The sequence below is a fragment of the Octopus bimaculoides genome, chromosome 19 (genome assembly GCF_046866305.1).
Source record: "Octopus bimaculoides isolate indiv1 chromosome 19, ASM4686630v1, whole genome shotgun sequence".
Classification (NCBI taxonomy): domain Eukaryota; kingdom Metazoa; phylum Mollusca; class Cephalopoda; order Octopoda; family Octopodidae; genus Octopus; species Octopus bimaculoides.
The window spans coordinates 38,687,078-38,714,007 of NC_142946.1; the positions used below are offsets into that span (position 1 = coordinate 38,687,078).

General features: G+C 36.1%; 1 protein-coding gene across 1 annotated transcript in view; it reads left to right on the forward strand.

Moving 5' to 3' along the window:
- Positions 1 to 7,651: 7,651 nt before the first annotated feature.
- The window catches only part of LOC106867248 (coiled-coil domain-containing protein 39), a 798,380-nt gene continuing 779,101 nt past the window's right edge, over positions 7,652 to 26,930 (forward strand). Inside the window, exons 1-3 of the mRNA XM_089366422.1 lie at positions 7,652 to 7,828; positions 24,574 to 24,693; positions 25,761 to 25,907. Coding sequence (XP_089222548.1) covers positions 7,730 to 7,828; positions 24,574 to 24,693; positions 25,761 to 25,907 — 366 coding nt within the window. The 5' untranslated portion in view covers positions 7,652 to 7,729. The remainder of the gene's footprint in view (positions 7,829 to 24,573; positions 24,694 to 25,760; positions 25,908 to 26,930) is intronic.

Here is a 26,930-nt window from a genome sequence, read left to right on the forward strand (position 1 = left end):
TAGCTCACCCAAGTATCAAAAATATATCGTAGAATACATTATTTTTTTTTCTTTTGTGAGTGAAGTGGACACTAAAAGGAATGTATTGTTGGCACCAAGACAAGAGAACATAATGTCAGAATATATTGTGTGCACTCTGATTCGTTTTCTCAATAGAATGTAAGCTCGTGTGGAATAAGGACAAAGAGGGTTGCTTGTTTAGCAGATGTATTATTTATTATTATTATTTATTATTATTATTGTTATTATTATTATTTAGCAACTAACATCGTAACAAAACACAAATGGAAAAACTAACGTATGAAGAAGAAAGAGAACAAAAAAATAGATAAAGTAAAAAAAAATAATACAATAAACAAACAACTAGCGTATTGACATCAAATTCTTTTGCCCAAATTACCAAATAATTCAGTGAAATGAAATAAGTGCCCACACTATTCAAAAGAAATCGATATACATCACAATATAAGTGATTATTGCTGGCTAGAATAAAAAAAAAATGCGTTGTTGTTGTTAATATTATTGTTTTTGTTATATAGCTTTTGTTGTTTTTTTTTTTATTTCTCAAAGTGTAAATTATCGTCCGATTTACGAACCAATATAAGTAAAAGTGACATCCGGCTTTTTACCACCGGAAGCCATATTGAATAAATTTCGTTGACTTTTAATGAAATCCATTATTTAAAGTTTCACTAAATCACAAGTAGAGTAAAGAAAACATTTGTTAAATATTCTGTTTCACACTAGATTTACCTACATACAACCAAGTCCTATTCATTTGCAATGCTGTTAAATTCTCGCTTCACGCCGGAAGTACGAAAGGTAAAGGTCGAACAACCACGTGATTCGAACACAAAACGTATATCACAAAAGCCTTCTAAATAAACACTGCCAACCTACTTTTACCAATATTCTGTCGATTTTATTGATTTTGCCAATCCGTATTCTGTCCCGAATATCCAATGTCTGAAAAGAAGTTTGTCCTTTTAAAACAAGTTGTCACTAACGATAATTTCTAACAAACGTACAAGGCATCAACTTTCTTGAGAGGTAACAGACGACCACATCGATCCCAAAACCACCAACACTGGAATCGATGATTGCTTCAAACTGTACGTTTGATTGGATGAAAAACAAAGTTGACTTCGGCAGGATTGAATCGTAAAACTTTGAAATACTGAAATATCCACAGCAATGTATTTTGTCCAATATACTGTTGATTCAGCGCCCTGATATCTTTTATCTTCTACCTGCTTCAGTCATTGGACAGCGGCCATCCTGAGACAGCACCTTGAATCGACCTCAGTACTTATTTTTTAAATGTTGTACATATTCTGTCAGTTCCTTTTGCCGAACCGCTAGATGACGGAGATGTAAACACACACACACACACAATACATACGACGGATTTCGATACAGTTTCCCTCTAGTAAATCTATTCACAAGGCATTGGTCAGCTCAGAAATATAGAAGAGGACGTTTTCCCTGGCAGGACTGAACCTGAAACAGCGTGATTGTAAAGCGAACTTCTTAACCACTCAACTAAACCTACGCCTAAAGATAAATCTTGTTACATAAGCACATGGCGACAAATTAGGTGGAAGGAGTTTGTCGATTAAAGAAACCTCTTGTTACTTTACTTTCATCCCTCTAAGGGTCGATAGATAAAGTACCACTTAAAGGCAGGGCACTGGTAGAGTCGTTGTAGCATCGGACACGACGCCTAGCGGTATTTGATCTGGTTCTTTACATTTTGTGTTCAAATCCTTCCGTGGCTGATCCCGTTGAGACTCAATATGTTGCCTGGTTTAATTCCACAACTAGGTCCTTGTATGTTTTTAGCACCCTGTAAATAGTCATGGGCACTGCCTTGACTCTTGACTAAATGACAATAATATATATCATGTCGTCTACAGTTTTTTTTTTTCATCTTTTTATAATGTAACTTGAAAGACGTATTAGTAATGGCTCTGACAGGGCTTCAGACGATGTTTCTTTTCGACAATCACAACTCGATGACTGCACAAAGAAACATGGGCAGAGCAAAAAGAGTTCAGAGGAAGAAAGTCAAGAGTGATGATATTTTGGGAAGAAAAGATGAGGTATAGTCGTAAATAGGGAACCAGATAGGGAGTCTTATCGTTGGCTGTGGATAGTATTTTAGTTACTCTGGGGAGTTACAAACCCGTTTAATGCGAGATCAGTGTTTAGCTATCTCCTAATGGTAGCGCTTAGTTAAGGACTCGTCTACAAAATTATGGACCAGATTTACAAAGACCTTTGCCAGGAATAAGACACAAAATGACATGGCAATTGTTACTACCGACAGACTGATAATTCGAAGATGTCATGAAAGATGGCACAACACTTTGTGACACTCCGCGGTAGACTGATGTTCTTCTGGCATTGTAAGTTGGTCTGCATTCTTCGACATACACAAATTCTAAGTTGGGCAGCACTACCTACAAAACTGTTGTTCTTGTAGTGCTATTTGAGGACTTGAGCGGGGTGTAGCATCACTTAGTTTCCTATACACCGAAATACCTGTTGCTACAATCTGTGCAAACGGGTACCTGTTGGTCAACCAACGACGCTTGACTACAAGATGGAAGATAGAGGTAACTCAAGTCAATCTACCAGCTCTGGGGAGTAATGGCTACATTTGCAGCCATTGGGACAGCACATGTGAGCGTCAAACTTTGGTATGTGCTGACGACTCCATGCTAATCATTCGGGTGGCCTCATTTGTGTGATGCTGTCTCGAATATTTGTTTATGTAACAACTGTAGCATTGTGGATATGAGAGCAATATTCAATTGCTGTTCTTCTCCCTTGAGTTTTTGAAGTGTTACCAACTGTTATTGTTAATTGTTTCTCGCCTAGAAAAGGAAATGATTGGTTTTTTTCTGACACCTCATCTTTATTCTAAGCTGCGGAAGAGAGATCGCAAGGAGAGGTCGTCAGTGATTTTACGAGTCTTCCAGGCATTTTTGTTGAGAAGGCTTCAGTTGCATATTGTCCTTCAATGGTCATTATTTCACAGATCTCAACGGCGGCGACCTGGACGAAATGCTTAGCGTAGTTCGCCTGTCACTACGTTCTGAGTTCAAATTCTACCGTGGTCCACTTTGCCTTTCATCCTTTCGAGGTCGAGAAATTAAGAACTAGTGAAACGCTGGGGTCGATGTAATCAATTAGTCCTCTCCCCACAAATTTCAGGCCTTGTGCTTAGAGTAGAAAGAAATGTTTCACAAATTTCAATAGATCAATAGATTAAAATATAATCGACCTCAGTGAATTGAGAACATGAATTGTTATACCTAAATGTCGATCTATCGGTCGTCACCCTACACTGTCGTGCTCCCTGCTTCTCAAAGCCAAGCCATATGTACCCGAGGGTATGCAAGCAGTTGATCGACAATAATCGATGGAAATACATTCTCTCGGGAATATTCGAACGACAAAAAATAACGAAGTTGATCGAAGTAACAGATGTGCTAATTAACAGTTAACTGAATTTAGCAAATAAATATTTCGAAATTATTATAGCAAAAGCTGTAGGATATGAAAGAAATTTAAATTGTTAAGTTTTATTAAAATAGATTTATATAAAACAAAATATAAAAACCGGTAATTTTAGACATGACAAATGCACATATACATATACAACCGTGCGTGCGTGCGTGCGTGCGTGCGTGCGTGCGTGCGTGCGTGTGTGTGTGTGTGCGTGTGCGTGCGTGCGCGTGCGCGTGCGTGCGCAATGGTGGTTAGAGTAGCAGACTCGCGGTCGTGTGATCGCGATTTCGGCTCCTTGACCGGGCATTGTGAGTGTTTATTGAGCGAAAACGCCTAAAGCTCCTCGAAGTTCTGGCAAGGGATGGTGGCGAATCCTGCTGTACTCTTTCACCACAACTTTCTCTCACTCTTCCTGTTTCTGTTGTGCCTTGTCACACACTGTGTCACGCTGAATCTCCCCGAGAACTGCGTTTAGGGTACACGTGTCTCTGGGGTGCTCAGCCACTTACACGTTAATTTCACGAGCAGGCTGTTCCGTTGATCGGATCAACTGGAACCCTCATCGTCGTAATTGACGGAGTGCCTCGACAATATATATAGATATATATATATATATATATATATCCGAGAACCATGTGGATATCATTGCAAGCTCCTCGTACAGACTCGGCTATCAGTCCACATAACCGTATCAATATTTATCATTCATCATACAATATTATATTATGTTGTCAGTTAATATTTTACAACTATAGCACAAGGCCCTCTATTTGGAGGAAAGTATGTAATAAATCGACTTAAATCGAAGTAAAAACGAATGAAAGACAAAGTCTTTAGCCACGTCATCTGGACTTGAAACGTAGAAGGAAGTAACTAAATGCCGTGATGCATTTCGTCTTTGATGTTCTACCGATTTTGCAACTCGTTTGGCCTAGCGTTAAAAATTATTCGTTATATGGGGCCCACTGTCTGAGATTTCACGATATTTCCTTCAAATCTCTGCATTATGAATTCCAATCCCTCTCAGACTGTCTCTTAATTTTTAATATTTCCGGTTAGGGGTCGATAAATCAAATACCAGCAACGTACCTGACATTGCTTTAAAGGAGGGGCGGCTAAAGAACTAAATCCCGTTTTTTATTTTTATCGTCGCCGGAAGGAGTAAAATTAAAAACTGATATTTGTGACCTGTGAATGCAGAAATGTAAAACTGGAAAAGAAAATGTGAAAGTAATGTAAAAGACTGAAAATAAACATGGCAATTTTGTTCGACACTCTGACGGTTCTGCCGATTAACCTCTCTTCTAGAGATGATGACGATGGTTTTTAACGTAGCAAGCAGTCGATCATTGTTGGAGAACATCGGTTAGAATACCCTGCGATATTTGTTCCAGCTTCCTGCGTTCCTAATTCGAATCCCGTCGATTTCCAATTTGCCTTTCATTTCGTCGGAATCGATGAATAATCCATCGATACATGGTGTTGGATTGGCAGAATTAATAGAGCATCAAATGTAATACCTTGAGATATCTGCTCTGGCTCTGTATTCTGATGTCAACACCTGGAATGTCACGGGTGGACAAGCCGTAAGGTTGTCATGCCTTTCCTTGAACAACATCGGTGCCATGAAAAAGGTAACTTGCACGAATGAGCATCGACTGGTCTTCCATGAAAGGAAAGCTTGTTCAGGACTATGCCCTCAAACAGAACTTGCAGGATGCAGACATATGATCTTTGTAGACATTCAGATATCCCAGATCAAAGACCCAGGTTGTGACAAATTTAAAAGAGAGCACCAATATTTTATTGATAATATTTTATCGATCTCTGTCTGAGGGAGAGCGGTTCATTAAATGCGGCAACGTATTTTGTTCAACGCGCTATCGATTACGACATTCCTCCACACACTTTAATAATAACTCTCTTCTAGAAGAGACAAAAGACTTGGCTCCGTCTACAAATAATAATTTCTAATTTCGGAATGAAGCCAGCCATTTTGAGTCTTGGAGGGAGTGGCAGGTCGATTGTATCGGCTCCAATCCTCAACACGTATTTATTTTATGGATTCCAGAAAGATGACAAGCAAAGTCGTCCTAGACTGGATTTGAACTCAGAAACAGCCGCAAAAAGCCGCCAAGCATTTTCTCGAATGTTCTAATGATTCTGCAAGCTCGTTGCCTTCCTTGATATTCTTTTTAATAATTACGAAAATTGATTCTTGATTTCTATCGAGAAACTGTGACAGAGTAGGCTCATCAAACGAGTCTGATTTCTGATCAGTTTCTCGTGGAAAGAACATGCTGAGGCCTTCATCCTGCGCTCGACTGAACATGGACAATCCAATCCGATCAAAGGATTTCAATAATTATTTTCTTTTATTTTTATTAATTATTCAAACTATTTTATTCTTTTCTCTTTTTTTTTTTCTTTCATTCATTAGATTGAGTCCATGCTGGGGCACCGCCTTGAATGAATCGAATGAATCGACCCCTGATAGGTATTTTATCGATCATTTTTGCCGAACCGATAGATTACGGAGACGTAAACACTCCAATCACCCTTATCTTCACTGATGCGAAGCATTTTCGATCGTTTGTAAGAAAGGATGGAATCAAATATTAGTTTACGAACAAAATTAAAATTCAGTCAGTCAAGAAATTCGTATCCTGTACGTTGCTTTTAAAGAGAAGATAACTAGGTGGGGAGAGAAAGCATTTAGTAATAGAGTATTTTCCCCTGGAAAATGCACCTTTTATTTTTAACTTTATTCTTTTCATTTTTACTATACTATCATTGATTTTCTTATTTCGTTCATTGGACTGCGGCCACTCTGGATTATCGCCTGGAATGGCGTAATCGACCGACTCGAAACCAATACATATTTCAAGTCCAGTTCTTATTCCATTGACCATCTTTTACCGAACTTGCTAACCAGTAAGGCTGGAAAGAAGCCATCACAAACAAAGCTGCTGCTTCGGTGATGGCACCGGCGGCGTCTATTGGTGTTGCTGCTACAGCTTAGTGCAGACCATATAACATGGTGATATAACATGCTGACCCATAACATTCAGTCGGCTGACCAGCTCGAAGCGTCCGCCGAATCACTCTGAACATCTCAACCGATTATCTTTCCAAACAACACAGAAGAACGTGTAGTCCTAGTAGACACTTTATTTAAAGAACATAATAATAAGCAAACAAAATAAAGAAGCAAAGAAAATAGTGGAGTGTAGCAGTGGCCACTGAGGGTGGGTGAAAGCAGCTTTGACCTAGGGGCAGAAATAACAATGACAAGGCTATCAAGCGAATGTACTGGTAGGATTAAGGGGTCCATAGTTCCAGGTGTATCAGGTTCCGTTCAGAGATGGGAAGCAAATTGAACGTTCTGACATGAAGCGTTTAATTTTGGATCGAGCAAGGCCGAGTGTGGACATTTTAACATTTGAATAGTTGAAATTACTGGGGTCATTTAAAAGAATCGTTATTGGTGATGGTGGTAGTGGTGGTGGAGGGGTCAAGTAGTTTCATGGCCAAAATCTTTTCAGACGTTACCATCCTATCTTATTTTACAGGCGCTGATACGACAGTGTGTCGATATACAATTATGTGGTTTCGGGTTCAGTACCATTACGTGGCAACTTGAGCTTCTGTAATAGCACTGTGCCGGCTAATGCTCTGTGAGTGAACTTTGCTGACGGTGGTTATGTATTTATGCATGTGTGTGTGTGCACGTGTGCGCGTTCATGCATATATATGTGTGCCTCTGTAGATATGCACTGGTATATGAATATGTGTGTGCGCGGATGTGTGCACGTATATACGTGTGCGATTGTTCTCCACACCAATAGATAGCTAGTTCTAAATTGATATCTCAATAACTTAACAGTTTAGCAAGATGAGACAGCAGAATAATTATGAGTACTGGCGTTGATTTGTTCGACAAAAACCGTTTAAGGCGGTGCTCCAGCGTGGCCGCAGTCCATTAATTAAAAACAAATATCGACGTGACGTTTCCCTTTAAGTCTCCATTCAAAGGGACATAACTCTAATTTCACAAAATTGACGTGGCTATAGAATTTCAAGGGAGATAAGTCAGTTTGGCATTTTAGAGTTATTTCCCCTGAATCACTAATGTTGCTATAGCAACAATAATCACAAAAAAATTATCGAAATCGCTTGTTCATAGTGAGGAAGTGTTTATCAATTTTTAACCATGGAGAGCAGAGAAATGGACAAGTTTTTGAGCGAAATTGATTGGCAAGAAGGAAGAATACCGATTCTTAATGACGAAAATAGGAAGTTACAGGATGAGGTGGGAATTTCTTTGTTGGTTTCTTTTCTTTATTTCTCTTTTCTTTCTTCTCTCCTGCAACAAACGGATGGACATTTTTCTTTTCTCTTTTATTTTTCCACCCCTTTTTCTTCATTTTTGCGTCTCTCGGGGACAATTTCGTTTATCTCTGGTTATATATTTGCTTTTCGAATATCTCTCCCTCTCTCTCTTTCTCTCTCTCTCTTTGTATGTACGTGTGTATGTGTTTATGTACATATGTGTGTGTATGTATGCATATATATATAAATACTTATATACGTACGTACATAGATGGGTAGCCAGGCCATAGGTAAGTACATAGGTGGGTAAATAGATTACGATAGGTTCCATACACACACGTGCGCGCGCATCCGAGTTTGTTTCTTGACTTTCTATGCACTTTAGGAGAGACACATTGGTTATCGTGATGAAACAGCGGCAGAATTCTGTTTTAAGCTGAGTTTTGTTAAAAACTTTTGAATTGGGAGTGGGGCACAAATCTGTACTTATGCCTGTTATGTATGTACATAAGTGTTAAACGGAGGTGTTTAGAAAAGAATGTGTATAACGTATGTACGTATGTGGGCGTGTGTCTCTAGATATGCATGCATATCGTATGTGTATACATGGCTATGTTTGTGTGCTTGTATATATATATATATATGTATGTATGTATGTATTATTAACGTGCGTATGTATATAGTTCATGTGTTTGGATTGTCTGGTTTTGTTACTGTAAACTCTCCGTTCTCTCTCTCTCTCTCTGCGTCTTTCCCTCTCTTCCTCCACTTCCCTCCCTTTCTCCCTTCCATCGTTTATTCTCAATTACATTCAATCCCGTTTGATTTCGTTCTCTTTTACACAAGACATTCGTACAACATTCACACGAACGCGCACGTGCGCACGCACACACACACACACACACACACACACACACACACACACCAAACATTCCAGATTACCACAAACACTAAGAGCGTTCGTGTTACTTTGTTAGTTACGAGATTGAAAAGGAAACATTTCTGATAATAACTTAATTGGTGAATCTGTGTGTGTGTGTGTGTGTGTGTGTGTGTGTGTAGTGTATTTTATAGGTGTTTATAGGAATCTATTTATGTACATTTACTATGCGGCTTTTTTATGTATACGTGTGTGCGTATACATGTATGTTTGTATAGCACACAAGTCCATTTTATATATATCAATATTTATACATATTTTTATTTAATTATTTATGCGCCCTTTTCAAGCCTAGCCAGGCTCACGGGCCCGGTTTTCCGGTTTCTATGGCGTATGTAAAATAGAACAGAGTGGTGACATTCAGTAGAGATGACCCGGACGTTGTTCCTCTTCGATTACTATCGCAAACAGCAGTAGCTTTCTTTAACTCAATACACGTCGTTGATTGGTTAACATCACCCAAATTCGACAACTTTAACGCGAAATAACTTCTAAAATACGAAATTTTGTCAAAAATGTTCAAAGTAAACCGTGTTCTGCGTGAGAAATTACACCAGTATACGAAGTTTCAAACTGTGTAGTTAAAAAAAAATGTTTTAATCTGTGAGCCAAACTCTTTCTTTCTTTACTTTACTCTCTTCTTCCCCCCTACCCTCTTTGTCAAATATCATTTCTTCACTTTTTTTTTGTTTCTCTTTCACTTAAGAATTTACATATATGTATATACAATGTAGGTGTATGTACACGTGCGTGCATCAGTAGCGTATGGCGGTTGTCATTGGGTGTGCTGCTACATTGGTCGTACTACGGCATACATTAGTATTACTCAAAGTAGGTATACAGACTGTGGATTTCTATTCAAAATGCTGGATCCAAAATGTAAATAATGTAAATAATGTATAAATTAAAATACAGGTATATGGCGCTAAAGTTAACTGCAAACAAATTGTGGTCCAAGTTATATGATGATATTCTAAGAAAAAAATTATTGTAAAAAAAAGATTTGTTTTAGTTAAGGTCGCATACCCTTCTCCATTAATTTTTTGCCATTCTCCCGTTATCCTACGATATGCCGATACCATATTATGATACTATGTGCAGTGTTATTTCATGACACCCGCCACCAAATTTCAAGCAGTGGTATAACAAAAGTTAAATTAATGAGTAAGGTTCATGTTTATAATGAATTTGCCATTTTCGATGGGTTTGCAGCGCACAACCTGCACCCCCAGAATACACGACCTTGCTGTGTATATGTGTATGTACTTGTACATGTATGTATATGTAACTTTGATAACTGTGGCAGGTTTTGGCCAGTATAGGCCCAGGCCATATCTGACTTGATAGCACCATCTGGTGAAGTCTTTTAGTCATATACGGGGAACTATCACCATTTTCATTCAGTATTCATCACGACTGTCTAAACAAAATGTGAAATTTTGCTGCTTTAATAAAAGCATATTACTCTATATGAACATACAAATATTTCTACAGAAGGGAATACTTTAATCCTTTCATTTCTTTTAAAATACACCATCTTTAGTTGTATGCTGTCAACTTAATGTGACAGTCCCCTGAAGGGAATAATACTACTGTTGGTTAGACCTTGGCCGACAGGAAGAGAGATTTATGCAGTAGTGATACGATGAAGTAGTTGTATGCTGTCAACTTAATGTGACAGGAAGTTGGTCTAGGATTTTGTCCAGAGAATTTTCGAATTTTATGGGATCCGTTTCCATTTTGACATTTTGGTATGATATTAAAAAGAGCTGGACCAATTGAGGTAAATTAGTTGTGTTGTAATGTTATGTGTCCTGAGTTCGATTTTTGTAGTGGGTGGATTTTAAAATTGATGCCACATTCATTTGTGAAATATTGATGGAATATTTTCCCCATCACACAAATGATGTAGCACTCTCGGTGGCGTTGGAGAGAGTAGAGATTGGGTTTTTTTAGTCGACCCCAATAGTTAATGCCTGTCATATCATTTATCTTTTTTGCTATTGATGTCTGGATTGCTTTCACTTTCATAATGAGTTGCTTTGTGTGGGGAGACCACAGTAGGAAACAGTATTCAAGATGAGGTCAGGCAAAAAAAGAGTAGCGACGAATGATGGTGGGGGCATCTCTAGACCAGAAAGTTCTCAGAATCCAGGAGCATATCTTGCAGGCCAAGTCAACCTTACCATTTACGTGGGAACTCCAGTTTAGATTGTAATCAACAATTACTCCGAGGTCTCTGGTGTTGCTGGATGAAATCTAGGGAGTCGATTGAGGGAAGGGCATATGGCAGTTTCTGAGTATCCTCTTTTCCAAAGTGGATCAAATTAAACTTATCTTCATTTAGAAACATATTGTTTTTTCCCGCCCATTGGACAACAGGAAACCGGTCCGATTGAAGGCATGTTCGGTCTCCCATACCGTTTATGGCCTTCTGGAGTTTGGAATCATCTGCATAGATTTTCAATGTAGAATGTTTGATGACATCTACTATGTCATTGATGTAAATAATGAAGAGGAGTGGGCCCAATGCAGTACCTTGTGGGACACCACTACTGACTTTGGCTGAGCTGAATCGTATTCCCTCAAACACAACATGTTGGGTTCTGTTCGTCAGGAAACACTTCATCCACTGCCGCAGCTTTCCACGGACTCCAATGTCGGACAGTTTCTTCAACAGGATTTTGTGGTCCACTCTGTCAAATGCCTTGCTGAGATCAACGTATATGACGTCAGTGTTGGAGCCTTCTCCCAACGCTTTTAAGATGTCAACAAAATGGTGCAGAAGTCCCTGCCATCATGGAAGTCCCTGCCATCATGGAAACCATGCTGGTTGGGTTTCAGCTGATTTTTGTCTTTGAGGAAGTGAGTTGTTCACGATCTCGCCACCCTCTCAAATAATTTAATGATTCGAGAAGTGAGTAAAATCGGGCGGTAGTTCACTGCAAGAGGTTTGTTTCCCTTTTTGAAAGGCAAAGACGACCTCGACGGAATTTGAACTCAGAACATAACGGCAGACGAAATACCACTAAGCATTTCACCCAGCGTGCTAACACTTCTGCCAAGTCACCGCACCATCACGATTTTCATTCAGTATTCATCACGACTGTCTAAACAAAGTGTGAGATTTCGCTGCTTTAATAAAAGCATATTACTCTATATGAACATACAAATATTTCTACAGAAGGGAATACTTTAACCCTTTCATTTCTTTTAAAATACACCATCTTTAGTTGTATGCTGTCAACTTAATGTGACAGTCCCCTGAAGGGAATAATACTACTGTTGGTTAGAGCTAGGCCGACAGGAAGCGGTGCAGCTTCCTAGGTCTAACCAACAGTAGTATTATTCCCTTCAGGGGACTGTCACATTAAGTTGACAGCATACAACTACTTCATCGTATCACTACTGCATAAATCTCTCTGAGAGATTTAGAAATGTATTATTTCTACACCATCTTTGTTTCAAATTAATTTTGAAAATGATGCAGAATGCAGTAAAATAAATTCCAGTTTAGCAAGCCAAAATTTTTATGGAAGGTTCTAATTTAAATCACTTTAAAACAAACAGAAAGTTTTAACCATCGAAGCAGGGATGGTCTCAGGTGGGTTGGTACCATAAGGATTAATGTGGCACTCCACTGTCTGGTCACTCACACGGTCCTGCAGTTATTTGATCAGCATCCAACATCAAAGTAATGTTGTTAAGTGATACACCAAGCTTTGTTTATCACAGCCAAGTGTTTTTTTGTTTTCTTTGTGATACAGTCTTGTTTGTATTAACATCTGGTCACATTCTGATAAGACATCAATCATCATTATTCTACGTCCACTTCTCCATGTTTGCTTGGGTCAGACAGAATTTATTGTGATGACTGGATACTCTTCCTGCTGCCGACCCTCCCTCCTTTCCAAGCAAAGTAATATTTGCCCACAACCAAAAGGTTTTTCACTGCAGACGAAAAATGAACGATTGTTGCTTGAATGACGGGGATGCTTGTTTACAGCTGTGGTGAGATGGCAAGGCAAGGCTACATTAAAGCACATTCACACACACACACACACACACACACACACACACACACACACACACACACACACACACACACACACACACACACACACACACACACACACACACACACACACACACACACACACACACACACACACACACTGGGTTTCTTTCAATTTTTGTGTACCAAATCCACTCAGAAGGATTCGGTCAGCCCAGGATTATATTAGTTGTTGCTTCCCTAAGGTGCTGCACAGTGAGATTGAACCAAAGATCACATGGCTAGAAAGTACGCTTCTTAACCACACAGCCAAACTTGTGCTGTGTGTGTGTTTGTGTGTGTGTGTGTGTGTGCGGAGAAACATGGTGTGACAATTTTTAGACTGGGGCTCAAAATATTCCCCACCAATTCCCATTGTCTGGCAATGGTCTGGTGCCAATGTTGCTCAATACAAAGTCCAACTTGTCTTCAAAATAAGACTCAAATCCATGATCCACATGCAGCCTTTCAATCTGTCAGACATAGCAGCCAATTTTTTCTGATATCTGTTCATAAAAAATAAAACAGAAAAAGGCAAAGCTGCATTTGACAGTGTGGCTCTAAATCCAATTTTTTGAAAAGTAGGACAGGGTGGTCATAACTTGATTATTTTTGTTCATAGGTCTACTTGATGATGGTTTACCTGGGATTAAATAACAATAACATGAATCTTAGAAATGTGGTCTTTGGATATGTCCGGAACAAAAGGAGAAGCTATGGTCATGGACGGATTGTCTTTAAGAACTGGCTAAACAATAACAACTAGATTTTAAAATTTAATCTTTTATTTTATTTGTTTTAGTCGATGGATTGTGGCCATGCTGGGTTACCACATTGAAGGGTTGGACAAAATCAACCACAGTACTTGTTTTCAAAGTTTGCTACTTATTCTATCAGTCTCTTTTGCTGAATTGTTAAGTTACAGGGATAAAAAAACACAATTGAACAAGAAACACAATGGGACAAAAAACACAGTGGGCTTCCTTTCAGTTTCCATCAACTAAAGCATTGAGTGGCCCAAGGCTGTGGTAGAAAACATCCAATGTACTTTGCAGCAGGAATGAACCTGCAATGACTTGGTTACAAAGCAAACTTCTTAACCACACGACCATCTTTCTTTTTTTTGTTTTTGTTGAATTTTCTTTTATTTGGATCATTCAGAACAAATAGTTGGTGGTTAGAATTATTAAAACTTGGAAACAAATTAATGTGTAAAGAAAAATGATAATAAAAAAAAAAAATCTGAGTATTTTTCAGAAAGAAATTATATATTTTTTTTAATTGAAATAATAATAATAATAATAATAATAATAATATTTTTTTTACTGATTTATTATTTCTATTTCTAAAATGAAAAGTTAACTTTTCCAGACTCTATAAAACAAATTGAAAATTTAATCTTACAATTTTATTATTACTTTCAAAGAGATTTTTTTAAAAATGAATTTAAACAAGATTTTAGTTAAGTTTTTTTTTTTTACTATTATTATTATTATTATTTTAATAATTTTATTCAAAGTAATTTTTACATGAAAAGGTTGGTTGTTTTTTGTAGTTTAGATGAAAAGGAAAATTTTAAGATTTTTGAAAATCTGTTACGTATTGTTTTTTTCTTTCTTTTTTTTTTCTTTGTTAATTATGTTCTGCAAGGTTGTGAAATATTAGAAAAATAAGTAGAATAAGCAGAAGGTGGAACAATGAAATACTTTGCAACATTTTCTCAATATTCTTTCGCTTATATTTGTCTACTTGTTCTGAATTCAAGTTTCACCATGGTCAGCTTGGTCATCTAATTTTTCCCTGGTCAGAAAAAAAAACAAAAACAAAAAACAAAGAATGAAAGGAAAAAGATGATTACAAAATGCTGGTGTCAGTAAAATAGATTTGTGTCTTTAAAAATGACGTCTTCCTCATCATCATCATCATCATAGAACATTTGAATGGTTGGAACTAGAAATGGAATAAACAAAATAAAATCATCACATTCATCAGCACTATCATTAGCATCATTGCCATTCATCATCATCATCGTCATCATCATCATCATCATCATCATCATCATCATCATCATCATCACCATCATCATCACCATCATCACCATCACCACCACCACCACCATCATCCCCCATCATCATCACCATCACCATAATGGTTATTGTCGTCATCATCTATACTTGTTGTCTTTATTGTCTTTTATTTTACATGTTCTTTTTCCAAGCCAGCATGGGTTGAACAATACTTAAATCAGTATTCTATGGAAAAATTCCCATCCTTCGTGCCAATCCTTACTTTTTTTCCAAATAATGTGATTAGCACTTTAGCATTTAAACTGACCTCACTTGGCCAAAAAATTCTACCTGTTTTATTTTCTAACCAACCAGATCTGACCTCTCGCATATACCCTACACACTAGCATGGCTAGAGTGTGTGCTGCCTGGGGTGGCCTTTCTGTTTTCCACCCCCAGACTCCACTGCCAATAGCAGACCCAAAAGTGGTGTCCCTTTAAAAGTGCCATCCAAGGTGAACTGCCCCTACTACCCCCACCTATGCTAATGACCCTACAATGTCATTTTAAAAATACACAATGATATCATCAAAATTTTGAAGCTACCAGGTAATCCAGGATTAATTCAAAACAATGTGAATAAGTAGGCATTACATTTGACTGAGTAATCTGAAAGCTAAAAATGTTTGTTTTTGTAGGTTAAGCTAATGATGATGATGGTGATGTGTGTGTGTGTGTGTGTTTGTGTGTTAGTGTCATTGTATGTTTATGTGACACAACATCACATGCCACACTCATTACAGAGGTTGATAAAAAAAGCAGAATGAACTTCTTAGTGGAGTTGATATAATTGATTAACATTGTTATAGGGCCTTGTTAGTAAATGGCCAGAATCCAAAGACTGGAATCAATAACAGAATATAAATATAAAAGCTGCACCAATATCAATCTCTTGGCTAAACATGCGCATTCATAGGTGCAGGAGTGGCTGTGTGATAAGTAGCTTGCTTACCAACCACATGGTTCTGGGTTCAGTCCCACTGCGTGACACCTTGGGCAAGTGTCTTGTACTATAACCTCGGGCTGACCAAAGCCTTGTGAGTGGATTTGGTAGACTGAAAGAAGCCCGTTGTATATATGTATATATATATATATATATATATATATATATATATATATATATATATGTATGTGTGTTTGTGTGTCTATGTTTGTCCCCCCACCATCACTTGACAACCGATGCTGGTGTGTTTAGGTCCCCGTAACTTAGCGGTTCGGCAAAAAGAGACCGATAGAATAAGTACTAGGCTTACAAAGAAAAAGTCCTGGGGTTGATTTTCTCGGCTAAAGGTGGTGCTCCAGCATGGCTGCAGTCAAATGACTGAAACAAGTAAAAGAGTAAAAGAGATTCACTCAGTGTTACTGCAAGGACCCAGTTTGATAATGATGATGATGCCTACAATATTCAGTACATTTGTACTTGATGAATAGAAATATATCTTTTGCTATAGCTTATTTCTAATTTTATTTTTTCTGATTCTTCCAAGTGAAAATTTTACTTTATATGTAAATAACAATAAATGTTGGTGTTGTTATTAGAATTGTTGTTTATTTTTTTCTCAAGTAAAGACATTCATTGCTGCCTTTCAAAGAGATTTGTGTTAATACATTATAAGATTAATAATCTAATTTCTCAATCACCATTTCAACAGCACCATTTGTTGATTACTGTCTTGTCTTTGAAAATAGACATTGAATATCTTGATTCTTGGCAGACTTTAAGAAGTAGGTATTCTAGAAAAAAGAAAGGAAAAGAAAGATATCCACAGAGAAAAAAGATTGCCATGATTTTGAAATATCATTATGTAATTCTAATGTAAAAGGGAAAAAAAACCTTCTTTTCCTATACTTAAGTCAGCAATATGGATGAAAGAAACCATTGTTTTGAAAATGAGAATAGTCTATATGTTCAATATTTTGTGCTACTTTCTTTTGAATTAAAATTATGAATGCTAAATATACCCCCATGCCGACCTCATCCCAGGATATGATGCTAGTCTGTGTGAGATAAATTTTCTAAACTAGCAAACAAGCAATACAGGCCACAGGTGCCTATTTCTAACCGGCTTACAATGAAGAACTGAGTGTTCTGTCCCAAAACACGTTAGGTCCTTGACATGATGGTTTTTAAGCCTTTTGATCCCAAGATATCTGAAGCGACTCCTTGTTCAATGATAAAAGCTTCTTGTTTCAAATTGATCCTAATTAAAACCTTCCAAAATTTCCTGTTATGTTCTAAATACTAGCTTTATAATGTAAAGGTTCTTTCTTTAAATTCATGATTTAAAATAAACTGGAATAAAGGCAGCCTATTTCGATAGAAACCACCATCATTATCATCATTTAAAATCTGTCTTCCATGCAGGAAAGAAAAGGGTTAAATAGTTTAGTCATGATTTAAATTTTAATTTGTATACAATAAAAATGGCCTGTGATGGACACTGTGGAGGACACAAAGGCTTATTGTTGTTGTGATACGTAAAATTTAAGATTTTAATTGAAGTATTAACACTTTAAAATATAGGAAGCCCTCTCTAGTATGTACCTTCTAAATTCCTGACAGGAGCTGTCATGTACCCACCTACCCAGACATGCACATATATGCACTTACCCCACCCCTACAATAAATGTCATAGCCTTTCACCTGAGTTTCATCCACTTGATTTCAGGTTCAATCCCATTGAAGTTAGTTGATGGAAGCTGGGTAGAACATGTGTGTGTGTGTGTAGATATATATATATATACATTGGTGATACATAAAAGGCTCCCACTACACTCTATGGAGTTCTTGGCATTAGGAAGGGCATCCTGATGTAGAAGCTAGACCAAAATCAGATGGGGTATGGTGCAGCTCTCCAGCTTACCAGTTTTCAGTCAAACTATCCAACCCATGCCAGCATGGAAAACAGACATTAAATGAGGATGATGATGAAGATGATATACATAATCACATTCCCCCAAGTGCTTGACAGCAGGTGATGATTTTGTTACATACTTGTAATTTAGTGTTTCAACAAGAGACTTAGATAAGTAATGGGGGTCAGTTTGTTTGATTAAATCCTTCACGGCCCTGCCCCAGCAGGGCCACAGTCCTGTGACTGATATGAATAAAAAATAAAATATATATTATGAAGGAAGAATATGCCAATGTCACATAAAGTGTGCAATGTTTGATTGGTCATTAGTAATGAAAGTGTCTTCAATATATGCCGGGAGTGTTTCAGTGTGAAAACTGTACAGATTCGTTTAGGCAATTAAAACATTTAATATTTTGTATCATATTTTCCGACTTACAAGTTGGCTATTTCAGACCTCAATTTACCGTTAAAAGAGGTAGGTTGACCTATACACCAAAATGACTTTGGAAGACCAAAAATTCATATGAAATATAGCAGGATTTGTAAAGATGGTGAGAATGCTTGAATCTTTGCACAAAATACCACAATGCCTTGTATGCCAGAAAATACAATATTTGTCAGTCCAAAGAAATAAGCAACTTAGCTTAAGCAAGAATGGAACCACTCATCACTTGTTTAGATTTGTCTTTACTTACCTCCTTGAGAGTTTGTATTAATTCCTTTTTTTATTGTCACTTAAAGAAATTAAGACATTCTACAACCCATGTTGATGATGAGTTTGAAGAAATAAAATATAGATAATTTGTTTCAGCTGATAAGAAAACAATAGCATATGGTGTGTTGAATAATATTTTAAAACAGACACATGAATACAGAAATATATTTCTTGAAAACCAAAACCAACTAAATGAAATACAAAAGCGAAAGGAAAATTTTGATTTTTTTTTAACATTTCTGTTGTTGCATATATATACATATATATATATACATATATATATGGCAAAAACATTTTGCAAAAAAATAAACTAACAAAAAATGTAAAAAGAGTTTGCAACTTAAAAAGTTATTGTAAAATTTGTAAATGACAAAATCACAAGCCATTTTTATTGTAGCTGTTGGCTATGTGTGTGTGTATTCAAAATTATATATCTATATAATATTATATACACACATGTATATGTATGCATTGTTATACATACATAAATTCATACACACACACACATACACAGGCACACACATATATATAAGTATTAAACTATATCTTGTTAAAATATTCTGATAACATTATGAACTGGCACAAGCCCTGGCACCATCAACCTCTGTCAAAATGATAGGTAAAACCTAATCTATGAGCATTCAACAAACTTTCAGATTTTCTCACTGGGAAACTTTATTTATTTTAACTTTTGCTCTTGTTATTTTTCTTTTTATACACTTTTGTTGTTTTTTTTTCCTTAACCATTTGTTTCAAAACCTAAATTTAAAAGGTGATAGAGTAATCTGTTTCTGTGTTATCATTTCGAAACATATGTAGTAGTTATAATTGTTGTTGCTATTATGGAAATCTTTTATGTTCTGACTTTTTACATTTTTGTTCCAGTGCTTTTCTGTCATTAGAACTTGTTCTATTTTTTATGTTAATTGTCTTCCTAATGAATATTTATTGTTGTTGTTGCTATTATTATGATCATAGATGTTTGACAGTGAGAGGTTCAGAATATCTGACATTTCTTAAGCAGCTCTATAATGTGTGTATATATCTAAACATACACATATACGTATGTGTATATTTAAACATATATTTGTTTGGATGTAGATATAGATGTGTTTGGTTTGATGTATGTGAATATGTATCCATATTATATATATATATATATGGATGTTTGTGTGCATATATATATATATGTGTGTGTATGTATATAAAATACACAAAAAGACACATAAATGTATTTATGTGTATATACACATACATATATGTATGTGCATGTGAATATGTGTCTGTGTGTATATTTATGTATATATATATATGTGTGTGTGTGTGTGTGTGTATATATATATATATATATATGTGTGTGTGTATATATATATATATATATATGTGTGTGTGTGTATATATATATATATATATATATATGTGTGTGTGTATATATATATATATATGTGTGTGTGTATATATATATATATGTATGTATATATATATGTATATCTATATGCATATATGTATAAATATATGCTTTTGTGCATGCACATACTTGTCTGTATGTATGGATATATGTATGTATACAAGTGTATATGCAAATACATACATATGTGCGTATAGAGTAACACATATACCCACATTTATCCAAACATATGTACTTACATCCATATAAACTAGTGAGGTTTCCTATTTGCCAACCAGTAGATGACTAGATATTAACACAAACATGAGGTTTGTTAGGGTTTCAAGTTTTATGGTCGTGTCAGTGATTGTTGGCCTTCCCTGGCTCTTTAATTCTCTTCCTCAAGTTTTTTTTTTCCCCTCAATACAAATTTGTGATATTGGATTGATTTACAAGAGCATCCACTTCTTATATCTCCATTCTCTGTTTACAAGAGATTTGAATGGAAAACACAAAACATTAAAAAAATAAAAACCCCATTAAATGAACAGAAACAAAAATACCTGAAAATTAAATTTACCCCAGATTAGAATCTTTCTGAAAATAAGAGGCATTAGTTATCTTTTTAGGTGTAATGGCTTCGGGAACAGGTTGCTAGGTTTTATTTTGATAGACATGTGTATTTGTATACTTTATTATTATCAAAATAAAAAGGATTCATTACTGATATCTTTGAGATACATGTATGCCTGTGTTGATATTATATATGTGTGTATGTAACACAAATAATACACCTATGTATATATATATATGTGCATGTGGATTGAGCATGCATGCATACAAACTCTTGCGTATGCTTCTGTTTAATTTACGCTTTATCGCAACTAAGAACTGGTTATATTGTAACTTAAGTAATGCAGTTTCATACACACATACACCTGTGTACATATAAACACACACACATACATATATACATGCACATGTGTACACATGTATGATAAGTGAATTCTTTTATTTGCTTTCACAAATCAAGTAACAACATGAAGCATTCGGCTTCATTTTGTTTTCAGAAATGTTCAAAATATAAAAACAAATCTTAGAAATAACTTTTTCTAGGAAAGTTTCTTTTCAAAATGTTTATCTTTCTTCAAACTCCTATAACATCATGGTTTTCTGCTTTAACACATAAACACACCCGTTTCTATACATACATTAATGTGTATATATGTATCCAAACATATATACACATTAATGTACACACACACACACACTAACATGTAAATGTACATATATATATATATATATATATATATATATATATATATATATATACACACACACACACACACACACACACACATGTATATATACATATGTAAACTACACAGTATAGTAGGGTCAGTTGGGCACCATCTATGATAAAAATAGCACCATGACACAATTCACTCTGCCAGAAATTTGGAAATGACATGCTCTACTGCTTGGCATTCACACCAGAACCTCCAATATGAACATTTTAGAGTGTTGGGTGACAATTTGAGTCCCCCAAAATATAATCAAAATCAAACTTCCAGTCAACATCATGATGTTTGGAGTGATCACTAGTGATGGTGACATTATGCCTCCATTCATCTTCCCACATGGCCTCAGACTCAACACAGAGGTCTACATCAAGTGCCTGAAGGATGTAGTACTGCCCTGAGTCAAGATGGTGGCTGCCGGAAGACCCTATGTCTAGCATTGGATGCTTTACTATGCCACACAAGCAGGAAAACCCAATCAAGGCTGTCAGACAATTTCTGTGACCACACCTTCTCTAACATCTGGCCACCTGACTCCCCAGACTGCAACACCCTTGATTATTATGTGTTGGGCACAGTTGAGCGAGAGACCAACAAAACTCCTTGTAACACCTAAGATGAACTGAAGGCAAGGATTATGGCAGCATTCACCAACTTAAACAAGGAGCCTGTCCAGAAGAGTAGTAGGAAATTCCGAAGTTGTCTGGCGGCAGTGGCTGAAGCCAATGGCGATTTTATTGAATAAATTTACTCTTTAGTATTTTAAGATATTTTTATGTAATTTTGGTAAATATATCTGTTAAAATGAGATGTCAATGTTATTTTCATCTTTGCATAATTTAAACAATTTATTCACCGCACTCTGTACTGTGTGTGTGTGTGTGTGTGTGTGTGTGTGTGTGTGTGTGTGTGTGTGTGTGTGTGTGTGTGTGTGTGTGTACATATATATATATGTGTATATATAGGTATGTATGTATCACAATGTAACCTCGTGGGCATCGGTACCATTTTCCTCTTTCTCCGTTCTTCCATTCTCCGAACTTACCATCTTTCCGACGAAGGGCTACGCCCGAAACGTCATACACTCTCTCTTTCCTTTCCTGAGCGTCCAATAACACTATCCGTATCACGTCCTCACTTTGTTGTTTTTTTTGTTTTTGTTTTTTTGAACCTATATATATATGTAGATATGTATGTATATATAGATAGATATGTATATATTTATGTATATATGTATATGTGTATGTATATATAAAATATTCTCATAGTCGGAGGTGGTGTTTATATGTGTGTGTGTTTAAGCATATGTGTGAGTATGTTCTTAAAACTGTTATATTAAATGTAAAGTTGTTTTGCTTTTATACCTTAACGCATGCAAGCTGTCAGCTCCATTATCACCATGGAATTATGTTTTCATCTTGTGGCAAACCACTTTATTCGTGTTTAAGAAAAAAAAAATGTTATTTGTCAAGTTTATATTTTGTTGAAAACAATATAATTTTCTACCTTCTACAGATTATACTTAAACACATCCTGGTTTCCATACATTTGGGAAATTTTTTAGCATTTGTTTTTCAAGAGAAGAAAACTCCAGCCTACACATGCCTTCACACCTACACACACACTCATACAAAGAGCGGCAAAAAAACAAAACAAAAAAAAGACTATAGTAAAATAAAATGTAGTAAATTTGTTTCAATAAGTGGTATTCTCAGTTTAATAAGTTTGAATTTTGTGGTGGGTTGAGTTTGAAATATTTCATAACTTTGTTTTGGATTTAATTTAAACTTCTAGTTTTCTCTCTATATTTTTTATTAATGAATATCATATATTATTACTATTTTGGGTTTGGCTCAAGTTCGGTCTTATTCCTGGTAGAATTTATGTGGGTAGTAGGTTACTTCCTGTAACCTTGAGTATCCACAAGTTTTCAGCTGCTTTTCAAGTGCTCAGAACCCTCCTGATAATCCTTGCAGCCCCTAAGAGGCAAACTTTCTGTACAAACTCTACCGGGCATTCTATTTCAATCTCTTTCAACCGTTTTTCGATATCTTTACTTCCTGTTCCCAACGCACCAGTTATTATAGGCGCAACATTTACCGTTTGCATGCTCCAAATTCTTCCTATTTCAGATTTTAAGGGGTTCTATTTTTTGTTTTTCTTCCTCTTTCTTTACTTTATTATTATTATCATCATTATATTCATTACCTCCACCTTAGTGAAGGCAGAGGTATTGTTTTCAGTTGTGTTTGTTTGTTTATCCATGGACAAGATGTCAGAAGAACTGCTAAATGGATTCAGATGAAACTTTCAGGGATGTTTGGGCTTGTGACTGGCACAAACTAATAAGATTTTGGGGTCGATCTGGTACCGGAGAAGTGTTCTGGGTTATTTTTCCTGTTTTTGTACTTAATTTTTGGGAGTGGTCAGGTTCATTTTTAGCATTCTCGTTTGTGAAAGCAGTCAAGTTTATTTCAGATATTCTCATTTTAAAAATCATCTCTGGCTAATTGTTGAGAAGACGTTGGTATTGTCTTGGTGGAGGTTTGTGCTCTGTTAATGCTCTTGTTTTTATTATTATCATTAAACTTGCAATCTGGTAAAATCATTAGTGAGTTAAAATGCATAGTGGCATTCGTCTGTCTTTACATTCTGAGATCAAATTCCAACGAGGTCATTGTGCATTCCAACCATTCAAGATCAACAGAATAAATACCAGACAGCCACTGGGGTCGATGTAATTGATGTACCCCTACACCACAAAATATCAGGCCTTGTGCCCGTAGTAGATAGAATTATTATTATAAATTTTAATATTTCTATTATAAAACAAGGCAGTGGGCTGGAAACATCATTAGAGTGCCAACCAAAATGCTTTGTGGTATTTCTTCTGGATCATTGCATTCTAAGTTCAAATCCACCAAGACCAACTTAGTCAATCATCTTTTTTGGGGTCTTGAATATGAAATACCAATTGAGTAGTGAGACTGATTTAGTCAGCTAACCCCTTCTGCAAAATGTCTGGCCTTGTGACTATAGCAGAAAGGATTATTATTATTATTATTTACCTGCATGTTTGTTACAATCACTTGCTGAGACACATCCAACATTCCATGTCAAGTGAAGGATAAGAGATGTTACAGTGTAACTGAAAGCTTGGGGAAGGGAAAGTGACAGGGGCAATAGCAAAATATCTTCTTGTTGTTGTTGTTGTTGTTGTTGCTGTTGCTGTTGCTGTTGTTGTTGTTGTTGTTGTTAGGACTGCTAGAGCACAGTAAGACCAACTTCTGCCAAGGTTACCTTTGTGTGTATAAAGAAACATTAAAACAAAACCATAGTGTTAAATACAACAAGAAGACTTGTTTCTTATTTCTTAACATTCTACCATTTTTTTCTTATTGCAGGTATTTGAGATAAAGCAGGAGGTGAAGAGTAAGAAAAAGGAATTTGAAGAACTTCAAGAAAGAATGTATTCTATGTCCCAACATAAGAAGAATGTGGAACAAGAACTCCAGAATACTCAGGTTAGCTCTGATTTCAGTTTACACGATTAAACTTTTGGAAACCTCCAAAACAAAAGTTTGCTTTGGTTTAGTGTTCCCTGATTAAGTACCTAAGGGTTAGAAGCAGGAAGGGCATCCAGTTGTATTGTAAAACAATGCCACCTTAATATGTTTGTCTAACCTATGCTAGCATGAAAAACGACATAAAAACGACATAAAAACGAATAATCGAATTAATTCATAGATTTTCATTTTCTTTTGATTGGCACCAATTATTGGGTGCGGTAGGGGGACCTTTTTGAGATTCTGTCAATCAGTAATCATCACTGATTCCTGTCCTACATCACATAAAGAAGGATGGGGCTTTTAAAATCAGTCCAGTTCCTGTGGTCAGCAAATCAAGATTTTCTATATATTTTCCTTCAATTTCATTCAGCTGTCATGGAGAATGTTTTTAGACATAGAATTATCTGAGAATAATTTGTATTTGGTTTACAAGATTCTTTATGTGAAGTCATGTGTTGAAACATATTTTATTGTGTCTGGGGAGGATCATTCTATTTTAGTGCCTTATTACTTAACACACTCAGCGGTTCAATTTCCGTTCATTTACTTATCTATTTAAATCAAACCAGCGTGTTAAGTAATAGGGCACTAACAGAGAACGACTCTCCCCAGACACAATAAAATAATAATGATAATAATAAACATATTAAGAATATTGGAGCTGCTGTCGGGCTTGAGGTGATCCAGAAGACAGCATTGTTGGGTACAGCTTGCATTCTAAGGCAAGTATTGTCTCTTTGAGTCACAGCAGAAGAAGGCACTACTTGAAACCTTTGGTGATTTGTTATTGCCTGCTTTCAAATAAAAAATAACTGGTAATTAAGAACTATTTGAGAGAGTCTTTGAGAATAACAGCAATAATAATAATGAAATAAAGTACACGTTGAGTACAGGGCTTAAGATAATTGACTATCCTCCTCCTCATCATCATCATCCCCCTCCCCCCACACATTTCAAGTCTTGCACCTGACATAGAATTCTTTTTGTCACCTGTTTTGATCCTCTTCATTCTTTTTCATCAGGATCTTATATTGGCCGTAATAAAGGAGAACGAAACAGAAAACCATTTGATCAAGGTCACTGTTGCACAAAAGGAAAGATTGAATCAGGAGATTGCTAGAATGGAGAAAGAAAAGAAAGCAATTAGGGAAAAAATCAACATGGATGAGGTAGGAGACATTTGAAAGGAAATTCATTTTATTTCAGAGTTGTACTTGTCTAGCATTTAGATCTGAGGCTGTGTATTGAAACTAAAGCAATTCTATACAATGTGTGAAAAACACATTTTAACCATTCAAAAACATACAGAAAAAAAAAAAATGTTGACTTCACTACAATTTGGTCACTGACACAGTTTTGCTGTGTCTCTGTGTCAGTGACCAGGTTGCAGAGAGTATGAGGAAAATATTGACACCAATTAATTAATGATAAAGTTAACAATTTCTGTGAGTTTTTCAATGACTAAAATGTGTCTCCCTTGATGTAGAATATATTCTATTGTTTTCTCGTTGCTGATTGTTCTTGTTTTTTTTTGTTTTTTTAATTTGCTGTCATGTGATATCTCACTGATTCATATCAATCTCTGTGAATTAATTATTCATCATGATGTTTTTTGTCTTTTTATTATTTCATGTTTTTGGTTTTTATTGTTTTTAATTTTTTTCTGTTTGCATTTATAATATATCTGTAATAAGAAACAGATTAAAAAACACAGTGTTCATGTGTGTGTGTGTGTGTGTGTGTGTGTGTGTGTGTGTGTGTGCGTTTGAGAGAGAGAGAGAGGTAAGAGGCAGAATCAACGTATGAGGGAGAGAGAGACAGAGGGACACATAGTGTTTTAGAGGGAGTAATTATAGTGTTGCTGTAGACTTAGAAATAGCCCCATTTAGTCATAACCCTGAGAGTATAATCTGTTGGATTATTCTGGTTTGAGAAAAGGTCTCCCATGTCCCTCGATATTGTAATGGGTCACAATATTGAAGTCTGACTGGAAACCTTTCGAGCTGTAAATCATTACCTTGGGAGAGCCACCTAACCCATGCTAGTGTAGATAAAGTGGATGTAAAACCGTGACAATGCTGATGAGGTACATCGAGAAAAGGATTCAGTCCCAGGATGTTAACGATGTTCATTGTATTGGACCTAGAAAGATGACAAGTAAACTTGACCATGACTGTATTTAAACACAGGGC